Source organism: Cariama cristata, unplaced genomic scaffold, assembly GCF_000690535.1.
Source record: "Cariama cristata isolate BGI_N322 unplaced genomic scaffold, ASM69053v1 scaffold42655, whole genome shotgun sequence".
Lineage (NCBI taxonomy): Eukaryota > Metazoa > Chordata > Aves > Cariamiformes > Cariamidae > Cariama > Cariama cristata.
The window spans coordinates 4191-15446 of record NW_009616677.1 but is presented as its reverse complement, the minus strand read 5'-3'; the positions used below and the strand labels follow the sequence as shown (position 1 = coordinate 15446).

The window sequence follows — 11256 nt, the reverse complement described above, 5'->3', positions numbered from 1 at the left end:
GTGGGTGGGATGGAATACTGCCTTGGTCAGACCTGGGTCACCTGTGCCCCCTGCAGCTTCTGGGGGTGCGATCCCTCCTCCGCCTTCCCCCACGAGGAGCCCAGCGGAGCCCAAGAGAGCCCGCAGGGAACAAGCACCCACCCGTGGGCATTTCTGCATAACAATCCCGCTCCTGCCCCAGCAACAACTACAGACATGAACCACCATCAACTGTGACAGCAGGCGCTGCCTGAAACCTGTGGTCAGCTCCAGACAGGGCAGTTACTAAGAAAACTTATCTGAAGAAAAGAAACTAAAATCTACTGAAAGCAGAAATAGTTCTGTTTCAGACAAACCAGGACAGTGCTGTTGGCTCTGTGTCTTTTCATTGCTGGAAACGGAGCTTTTTCTGTTTTCCAGTTATTTAATGGTACTTCTGTTAACCTGTTGATCCACCAAACTGTCCCACTTCCAGGCAAAACTGCAACTATCCTTTGCGTTTTTCAGGATTGCTTGCTAAGAAAGCTGTTGAAGCTGGTTTGACAGTGAAGCCATATGTTAAAACTAGCCTGTCCCCAGGAAGCGGGGTTGTCACTTACTATCTGCGAGAGAGCGGAGTTATGAGTTACCTTTCCCAACTAGGGTAAGAGTGCTTTTCTTACTGTTGTCCTGTGGCAGCTTATCTAAAAGCAGTGACTTTCTCTCATATCTCATAAAAAATATGACAGTTACCCTGTGGCACAATCCTGCATGAGTTAACGTGTTGCTGTTGTGCTGACTGACTGTGCCAACAAGGGAGAAGGTGTGTTGCCTGCTGTAGCGTCTTGAAGACTCATGTTCTTAAGCAGGAAAATGGGTTACTTTTCAAGACAAATGGTTTTAAAATAGCATAAAAGACACGATATTGTTGTTCATCTTGCTAGATAACAGATTTCCCAGATCTTTATTCTGTGTGCCTGGGCAGTGACTGCGGTGATAAAAATTGAGCGTTCTCAGAAATGCTGTTTTCAGCAGCAGTTCGTTTGCTAAAACAGTATGTGTTCTGAAAGGAGCCGTAGCCAACTGCTAAGGGGTTGAACATCTTCCTCCAAAATAACTTTTTGTTCACTGATGATTTTTGTGCTCTGTCTAGGTTTGATGTGGTGGGTTATGGCTGTATGACATGTATTGGCAATAGTGGACCCCTACCAGAGTCTGTTGTTGAGGCCATTACACAGGTATGCATTTTTTCCTTTGCAGCTTATTAGGTAAGCTGTTCTCTGCTGTGTGCTGTTCTGAGCTGTGTAACACTGCACCAACTCTTCTCAACTGTGTGCAAAGTAAATTCAGTCTATATTCTTTATTCTGTGGGAAGTGCTTTGGGATTGTTTGGAATGAGATGATTCTGTGACTGTCCAGTCATGGATGTTGCAGCATGGTGCAGCTCTGTGGACTTGCTGGGTGTGTGGAGTCTGTGAGCACCTCAGCTGCCTCTGTCTCAAACTCTCTCTTACAGGGAGATCTCGTAGCGGTGGGTGTGTTGTCTGGCAATAGGAATTTTGAAGGGCGTGTCCATCCCAACACCCGTGCTAACTACCTAGCCTCCCCGCCACTGGTAATAGCCTATGCAATTGCAGGGACTATCCGGATCGACTTTGAGAAAGAGCCTTTGGGTAAGACAGTGTCAGCTTCTTTTTACAGCATATAATAAAAACTAAATTGGTTAGAATTAAGCTCTTCAGAAACGTTTGTCCTAGGGAGATACTTCAAATGACTGAGTACCTCTGGGATACAAAGCATGCAATGGTTAAGAAACAGAGCAACAAGGAGTCTCTGTGATGGAGAAATGGGGAAGCCAAGCCTGACTAATACTCTAATTCCACAGGGGCATCTTTTTGATTATATCTGGGTGACAGTCTCTCATGAGCAACCTGACCTAGTAGACTTTCTTTGAGCAGGGTAGTTCAGCTAGACAACCCTCAAAGATCCTTTCCAACCTAAATTATTCTGTAAATTATTGTGGAAGGCCATTGGAAATCACCAAAGGTGTATATACAGGCATCATCAAGTTTGAGACCTTCTTCTGTCAGACCCTTGTAGGCGAAATAAAGTGTGTCTCGTAAGTGCTAACAAGGTTAGAAGGAACATATAGCTAAAGGACACCATGATAAACTTTTTCTTTCTTAATGGAAAACTTATGCGACAAACATAACAATACCATTTTCTACAGGAATAACTGCTTCGGGGAAGAAGATTTTCCTGAAAGATATCTGGCCAACAAGAAATGAGATTCAGGCTGTTGAGCGTCAGTTTGTTATTCCTGGGATGTTCAAGGAGGTCTACCAAAAAATAGAGGTGAATTAATCCCCTGGGCAGTAGTTTGATTGATGTACTGTGCTACTCTGAAGATGTTAAAGAATCTCATCTTGATAATGAAATGAACCTTTTCCTTCTATTGCTGTTGCTCCTGTTCTGACAAGTATTCAAATGAATTGGTTTTTTAAGTAGCTTCTGAGTAATTAATTGGTTCTTACAGATCTGAAAATTGCTCCTTAATGATTTTTTTGATGATGTATTTTAAACAGTCATCCCGGTCTGATATTAGAAAGGGAGATACTCTGGCTTCACAGATGTTTGGGGTTTTTTTCAGCTGACATACAATTCATTTGCATTCCTTAATAGTATTCAAATCAGGAAAAAAACTTGTACTTGGTAATGTTCCCTGCAAATCTTTCTCAGGTGTTGAACCAAAATATTCTTAAGGTTTACATCTTAGGAAAGCTTCTTAAGACTACTGATAAATACTCTTGAGAATTATAAAGTGTTATCTGTGTGCATAATGTAGGTAGTTGTCAGAAAACTGGGTGAGCAGCTCTTCTTTTGTAATGAAATGAGGGTTTTCCTAACTGTTTTAATAGATAGCATCATTAAAAAACAAAGCAAAAGCAGACAACAAACATAATGTATATGGTCATAAGAATTTCCCAAAGTGCTTTAAGAAATACACAAGGCTTTTACTAAAGTAACATTTGTAATTTTACCTGGATTCTGAAGTAATTCTGTTGCTTCTGAAAACTTAGAAATCAATAGGATGTTTTTATGTGTTTTTCAGACAGTAAACAAATCTTGGAATGCCTTAGATGCTCCTTCAGATAAACTATATACTTGGAATCCCAAGTCAACTTACATCAAGTCTCCACCTTTCTTTGATGGTCTGGTATGTGCATGCTTTCCCTTTGAATCACACCAAAGTTTGTAGTGACCTTGACTAATGTTAAAGGTGAAGCAAAGCCACTTAAGGGGCCTAGGAGCATCCACCATAGCCTATCGAAGCCTTGGTTCTCAAATGTTAGAATTACACTATTGTATTCATTCTAATGCAAAGGCATGAGTAAATCTGAAAATTGCAAGGATTCCCTGCCACTTTAGGGCTTTTAAAAAATCTTCTTTTCCTTTTAAGCTGAAATACTTTCAAGTACTTTCAAATAGTCACAAAGCAAGTGAGAGAAAAGGACAGGAAACAAAACTCACAATTCTGCTGCCTGCATTTTGCACCAAATAGTTCAGTGTTTAGTTTGCTGTTTCAGTACAATTTAAACGAAAATGCAGATTTCAATGCATGCAGATGTCTAGGAATCCTGGATTTTCATCTGCGTTCATGTATGTACCACAGGAAGCCTCAGCTAATTTTTTTTGCCTCATTTTTTTTCTTCATGCATGGACTTGCTGACAGACAGCCAGGACATCATATTTTGTTCAAGAACGTAAACATTTTTAGTAGGGTTGGGTTTTTTTCTTTCTTCTAACTTGTGTAAAAAGGTAGACTTTATTTTGCAATTTAGACTTTTCAGAAAGGTAAAGGAATTGTGTGTCATATTTTAATGATTTTATTCATGTTTATGACGATTTAGACTTTGGCTATTCAGAGTCCAAAAACAATAGAAGATGCTTATGTCCTGTTGAGTTTTGGGGATTCTGTGACAACTGACCACATATCTCCAGCTGGGAATATAGCAAGAAATAGTCCTGCAGCCCGTTATTTGACCAGCAGAGGGTAAGCACTAAATCTTGTTCTTGTTATAAATTGGGAAGAGGAAACAAGGCACAACTACTATACCACGTGACAGGCATACATATCTGCTGTCTGTTCACATACGCTTGTATACCTTGATGCATGCCTGGGGAATACATAAAAAAAAGAAAGAAAAGCATTTCTTTCTCTGCTATTTCAGCAGTTCTCACCAAGTGTAAGAACTTGCATATAGTGTGTATGTCTATTACACTGGAGAGCTGAAGACCCTTATGTGGTGAGAGGGAAAGAAGATAACTGTCAGGCTAGTAAGTCTGTTCATAAATAAGGGAGTCGAGATTTATCTCCATATTAAAGCAACATGATCATGGTCCTTAATGCCAAAAATTGGTTTTATACTGACTTTTTCTAGCATATGCAACTATTTCGTAGATCTAGGCTGTCAGGAGCTACAGAACATCCAGAAGTTTAGGTTTCAGTACAGGTGCAAAAACTAACAAAGCTATTGTGGTTGGAGTCCAAACTGCTCTAAAATGTTGGTCTTTTTCTGTGGCCAGCCTGTCAGTTTAGTACTCTGAGTTCAACTTAAGGCAAGACTGGAACTTGCTGAGTTGCTCTATTCAGTCTTCACAGATAATATAATACTTTCGTTCTCTGGTTTAGCACTTCTTACAACTTCAGTGGTGTTTTGAGGAACAGCACCGACATTATATAAAAAAAAAAAAAGTATATTCACTAGACCTAACAGTTCTGGAGAGGAAATTGATTAAAACAGTGTGATCAACTGAAAACTAACTGCTCTGGACTCTCTGGCCCTCTTCTGTCAGTCACTTTGAAATCTAGATAGTCCTACACACGTTACAGAACAGTGGTGTACGTCATAGCTGCTGTTTGGATGTAGCCCAATGCAAACAGTCCAGTTTTCTGTCACGCTCCAGCACATTTATTTTTTTTTAACTTGTTAGACTGGAGTGTCCCCTCATTCCCATACCTCTGTTTGCAAATGAACTTTTTCTTCTGTAGTTGTAACTTGCAGCAGGGGCTCTCTCTGCCTTTTAGATGTTTAGCACAGTGATGTGTCTACCCTTCTTCTAGATGCTATGGTAATGTAAATAATGAGGAGGACTTTCAGTAGCCAGCTATCAATAAAGAATTATATTGTGTCATCTGACCTAACATGAACTATATCCTTGCATCACTGTCAGGTACTGTTTTCTAGGACAAGGGATGAGAATACCATGAAAGCTACTTTCTGTGACCAAGCTGTAGGCAGATTTTTATTTTTGTTAATTTTTTTTCCCTTCAAAAAATCTTTAAAGTATCAGCTAACTGGATGATACTGCCATGGTGGGATCTATGTACATAGCTACCTCAGAAGTACAGTTCATTACTTTTTTTTTTTTTTTTTAAAGCACAGAGTGCTTCAGTCTGGAAACAAGTTTACTTCTTTTCTTTGTTTTCTTTTCCCTTAATAGCTTGACTCCTCGGGAGTTCAACTCCTATGGCTCCCGCAGAGGGAATGATGCTGTCATGGCCAGAGGAACATTTGCAAACATTCGCTTGGTGAACAAATTTCTTGATAAACAAGGACCCCAGACTGTCCATTTCCCTTCTGGGGAAACTGTAAGTACACATGTTGCTCTAAACTGAGGCTTATTGACAGTAGAGTAGATTAGTACTGGCTTTCCTGCTTACACCTTAGGTAAGTTACTTAAGTGCCTTTTAAGTAAAGCTAATGAGGGCACAGGAGTGGTATTGACCTAGGGAAGCAGGTCACACATCCCTAGATAATGTGGTGCTATCAGGCATATCAGTGAAGAGTATAACCACTGTAGAAGTGATAGTGGAAGGTAAAGGTTTGTGTTGGCAGTGAGATCAGACTAGAAGCCAGAAAGCACTGTATGGTTAGTATCATTAAAGTGCTGCTTGGCAGAAGTGTGGAGTTCAGCTAGGTATGTGGGGACACTTTTTCCCTTGTTTCCCTGGAACTATGCTTCCACCTCTAAAAAGTGTATAAAGTCTTTGGCATTTTCATTTCAGCTGGATGTGTTTGATGCTGCAGAAAGATACAAGCAGGCTGGCCATCCTCTGATCGTGCTGGCTGGGAAGGAATATGGTGCAGGAAGTTCCAGAGACTGGGCAGCTAAAGGACCATTCCTCTTGGTGAGTGACTACAGTAAACTGGAAGGAGGACAGTACTTCAGTGCATTCATTTGTCAGGAAGACTAGCTTATGACCAGCATCCTGAGTAGCTCCTTCTCACGTTTGGTAGCAAGAGCTATTTTGACATCTCAGCTACCTCCAAGAGCCACAGCAGAGCTGCAAAAGCTATTTAAATATTAATAGATCCTGTTCAGACTGGAAGCCTTGACTGATCTTCAGCTGGAAATCCGTAAGGCTACACTAGAAAGGCAAGTCTCTTTACTTCTGCTTCATATAACCCAGTAAACCTTTGCTCTGCTTCCAGCTGCCTGCTTCAGCTCACTTAGCAGGGAAGACAGAAAGTGTAAGAGAAGGGTAGTTATCAGTGAAAATGAAATTTAGCATGGCTTCACTATGCAGATTGCAGGGATGCTTAGCAGTGTTGTTATAGGAGCCTAATAAAAATCCATGTACAGCGAAATACCCATTTCGTTCTTTATCTGTCCTATCCTACGCTATTTACCAGCATGAACTCTGATTCAAGCTTTCTTAGTGTGGGATTTGTGAAGGCAATAGTGTCTGAATTATTAAAGTTTTAGGAGAGTTGGTGTTTAAGATTACCTTTGTCTAAGTGTTTGTTTGTTTGCTTTTTTCCAGTGGTGATTTTTTTGTCTTAACTGTATTAACATGTAAAAATTTAGAAATTAATTAAACTGCATCCTGGAGCTTGTAGTGTAGCAGTGCAACACTGAATTAGCAAGCGTTAGGAAAATGACTGGTGGTGCTCTACATAAGACACGTTAAAGAAGTATGCAGGATTCCTGAGAAAGTATATGTGATTTTTTGACAATCAGTCTTCTTTTAAACATGTTTGAGAGTTAACATATAGTCAAGTCATTCTGGACAATCCACTGTCAGACGGACCTGCTGACTCTACCAGTAGCTGGTAAATGAAATGGAGAGGACCACAAACGTACCAATTTCCTTCCTATAAGCACAGAAAGACTATCCTGAAACATGAAGATAACTATACCTGTTGTATTTTTCCCAGGGTGTCAAGGCTGTGCTTGCTGAAAGCTATGAGAGAATTCATCGAAGCAACCTAGTAGGGATGGGAGTGATTCCTCTGCAGTATTTACCTGGAGAGGATGCAGGGACTTTAGGACTCACTGGACGGGAGCGTTACACGATTATCATTCCTGAAAAACTAAAACCACAGATGAACATCCAGATTAAGGTATGAGACACTGAAGGGCTGAATTTTCTGAATCACCATAATTTCACTCAAAATTAACTGTCTCTTCAAACAATGTGCTTTCATATGGCAGTAAGCTTCTCTCACTTGAGGAGGGGAGAAGAAATGAGATGAAGGGGACGATAACAGTCATTCTAACAGGAATTTGCTATGATGGGTTATAAAAGCACCACACCTAAACTGTTTTACTTAGCACAAAGCAGTCCTGTATTTTGGACCAGTCTTTCAAAATCCACTATTTTTCTGTCTCAGTTATATGTTTGAAGCACAATAGAAAGTGAACTGTAAGTATTAAATTAAACTAATTTATTTGAATTAATTTAAAATTAAAATAATTCGTTGACAATTCAACTGAGAGAATATTGTACACTGCAGCATTCGAAGTGAGGTCTAAGCATACTCAGCATAAAATCTAGTTAAACTTCAGGCCCAGTATTAGACTACTGTTTGCCTAGCTTTGCCTCCAAACCTATGCCCTTTTTTGAAAAATATTAGCATCTACGATTTTCTTTTTTATTCTTGATTGGAGCATCTGTAAAACTGACTTACTTAACCTAATAGCATCAAAGCCTGCTTTTTTACTGCAGCTCGCAAAACAATCTACTTATTGCATGTTCATTTAATGCAGGTGGTCTTCCTGGATTAGCTTCTAAAAATAGTTGTTTACATGTGCCTCATTAACTGCCATGAAATGGAGAAAGTATAGATAACAAAGAGCTGGTCAGCTCATCAGTCACATGTGAACATTGTGCATGCATCTGAAAGTACCTAACTAGGGGAGTCTTCAGTAAAACACAGTGGCTTTATTCACTTCATGCACCTGTCTTTGTGCCCTTCCGATTCCCAAACACTAGGCCTCAAAGAAAGCTAATGAAATTAGTATTGCTGTTGTACCTAAGGCAGAAGAATGACTACATAGAAGAATATCAAGAATTGGTATAACCTCTTGAAAGGATGGTCAGTTTTCATGCCTCTAGGCTTATATCAACAATAAACCTAAATGAGTCAGCAAATGCAATGCAAGGAGGCTCCATACTGTGTTTATTATGGTTTGGTTTAAACCACTTTCCTTTTAAGCAGCTGGCTGCAGTCTCTAGTGTGGAAAAAAATACTGATGTCCACTGCCTGTTCACTTTAGCTTTCTACCACAGTTTCTTAAGATGTCAAAACCATAGTAAAATAAGGACTATTATGATAAAGTTGTGTAATGTGCGGAAGGTTGTGCTGCTTGAATGACTTTCTTTAACACCAACAGCTGGATACCGGGAAAACGTTTCATGCCATCATGAGATTTGACACTGACGTGGAGCTCACTTACTTCTACAACGGCGGCATTCTGAACTACATGATACGTAAAATGGCATCCTAATAAAAAACATTAAGCAAAAACGTCCAGGTACAAGCCTGCTTCTGGTGTTCACAATAAAACTATGGTAATCATAAATTTGAAAGCGTGAACCGTAAGTGAACAGGTTTTTTGTGGATTGTATTAGAAGGCTTGTTTACAATGCCGAATTATTCTGTGTATCAGGAAACTGGACACGCTTGCCCAATTGAAGTAAATAGCATTTATTATTTGTTTTATATGGTGGTTAGCTTGACTTACCTTAGAATACAGTGCAAAAGTCATTAAAATACTGCTGGAATCTGTGGAACTACTGAAGATCATTTGCTGATTTCATATATTTGGTCCATTTATTTTGACTCTGAAGTTAAGTTCTATGCTCGTATCAGTGATCCAAAAATTAACTGACAGTATAAAAAGTAATTATTCAGTTGACCAGAATCTGAATCTAATACTGAAATTAATTATTCAGCTGTTTATTAATTTTAAAAAATGTGAACTTTGTTGTTTAAAATCTAAGCCTTTGTGAAAAGGTGGACCTATTGGGGATAATATTTCTAATGGATAAAATTAAACTTATTTTCAAGAAGTCTGGAGGTTTTTTTTTATTATACTCACTACTGAGATGTGGAACAAAGCTTTGACTTTAAACTCTTCTCATTGTCCCTGTAGGAGCAAGTCTTGAATTCTCCTATTTTCATTCTTGTTTGTTTGAATAATCTGCGTGTGACGGGATGAATATAAATACTATCAGATGCCGGCAGACTTCTGTAACCCAACAGAATACTGCTGTGATGTACTTCCTCCTGTTTTATGTCCTCACAAGGACAAACTACCACAATTTCAAGATCCTTGTCAGCAATTTTTATGGCAGTTAGCAACCAGTGATTACACTAATGCATTCATTGAAGTCAATGACTGCCCTATCCACAATACCACATGAATCTGTTTACAGTGATAAGATATTCTCTTAATTCGAGAGAAACAAGGTTATAGTACTAATTCTTACTCTTAACTGTATTTAGAGCAACTGCCGCAACAATTAACATAGTGGAGAATTTTTTTAAAGAAATTTCCCAATGTATTTTTAATGCAGTCAGCTCTGGCTGTATCTGGGAAAAAAACCACTGAAAATAGTTCTCAAGAAGTCAAGAGGCTCAAGGAGGGGATAGAGATTGCACTGTACCTGCAACAGGCTCTTCTTGTGCGATTAAAAAAACAGAGCTCCTCTATCAAATCCAGCAGAGGCCCGCTAAGATGGTACAGAGTGTAGAGTGTCTCTCATGTGAGGACAAGCTGAGACCCGGGACTGTTTAGCCCAGTGAAGGCAAGGTTCTGGGACATTTCTGCAGTTTGTGTACAAATATCTGAGTGGAGGGCACAAAGAAGATGCAACCAAGCTCTAGAGGTCCCTCCCAACCTCAGCTGTTCTGTGATTCTGTGAAGCATCTTGACAGGGAGCTGTTAATATGGTCATAATCTTGAGCATTGTTTGGTAATAAATACACAACTTCGCGTTCAATTGCAAAAAAAATTCAGATATTCTCAAAGGCCAAGAATAGCACTGGTGTTCTTCCCCAACCTCCCATCTTCACTGTGTATTGAAGGTAGGCTTGTTGTATGAAGTTGAATTTACTAATGTGTTACCTCATCAACCTTTATTACACTTATTTAGGCTGAACTGCGGTGTTGTTTTAGTCTGCAATCCTTGTGTTCAAACCATAGGAGAAGACTAAAATCCTTAAATCCCTTCATTTCCCATTAGTTAGTACTATAAGCTGTGAAACTTAAGACTAATTATTTTTTATGGCAAGAGTCCCAAAGTAGATGGCCCTTTCACACAGCAGACTGATACTCAAGGACTCTGATTTTCCATGCACTTTTAATTTGAAAGTGTTAAACCAACCTTTTTCAAAATCTTTTTTCCTAGTATTTTTGGAGGGGAGGCATTATCCAACCATAAATCATTTTTATCTATTGTTCTGTGTTTCCTTTTTGAAAGCAGCTATAAGAACAGCAAATTTATTAGGTAAAAACTAAGCACAGAGTAGGTTACTGTAGGACTGAGATTCAGGCTTCCTGTACAGTGCATGCAGCTTTCACAGTAAAAGGCATGGACTGGGGTGGAACATGAAGCACTGCTTAAAGAGCTGTTTTGCTTTTAATGCCACATAACACTGTTTAAAAGAGTACTGCAAGTCTCACTGACTACAGTTTAGATAGTTTAAATAATTTTTGGAGTCTGAGTTAGGTTTTTGTTCAAGGTAGTTTATTTTCTTCAGAGTTCAAGTGTTTCAGACACATTATTCTTCTATGTGCATACCTTACGACACTATCAAATGCATAAAATGAACTGAAAATGTATTTGATCTTGGTTCCAGAAATATTAATGATTAAACTCGTTGAAGATGTGTAGAATCAGCACATACTTTAAAGTTTACAAGTTTAACAATGTTTCTTAACGGTGCCATTAGCAATCTCTGTTTTTCTGAGAGAAGTCTGGGATCTGGGTGAGGAGGAGGGTTT

General features: G+C 39.2%; 1 protein-coding gene across 1 annotated transcript in view; it reads left to right on the top strand.

Annotated features, from left to right (window-relative positions):
* The window catches only part of ACO1 (aconitase 1, soluble), a gene marked incomplete at its 5' end in the record, with an annotated part of 25388 nt that extends 16534 nt beyond the window's left edge, over positions 1-8854 (top strand). The window contains 10 exons of the mRNA XM_009700238.1: positions 487-622; positions 1112-1196; positions 1475-1631; positions 2189-2313; positions 3071-3175; positions 3870-4012; positions 5464-5611; positions 6029-6151; positions 7182-7367; positions 8641-8854. Of these exons, the coding sequence (XP_009698540.1) occupies positions 487-622; positions 1112-1196; positions 1475-1631; positions 2189-2313; positions 3071-3175; positions 3870-4012; positions 5464-5611; positions 6029-6151; positions 7182-7367; positions 8641-8754 (1322 nt within the window). The remainder of the gene's footprint in view (positions 1-486; positions 623-1111; positions 1197-1474; positions 1632-2188; positions 2314-3070; positions 3176-3869; positions 4013-5463; positions 5612-6028; positions 6152-7181; positions 7368-8640) is intronic.
* Between the last annotated feature and the right edge of the window lie 2402 nt (positions 8855-11256).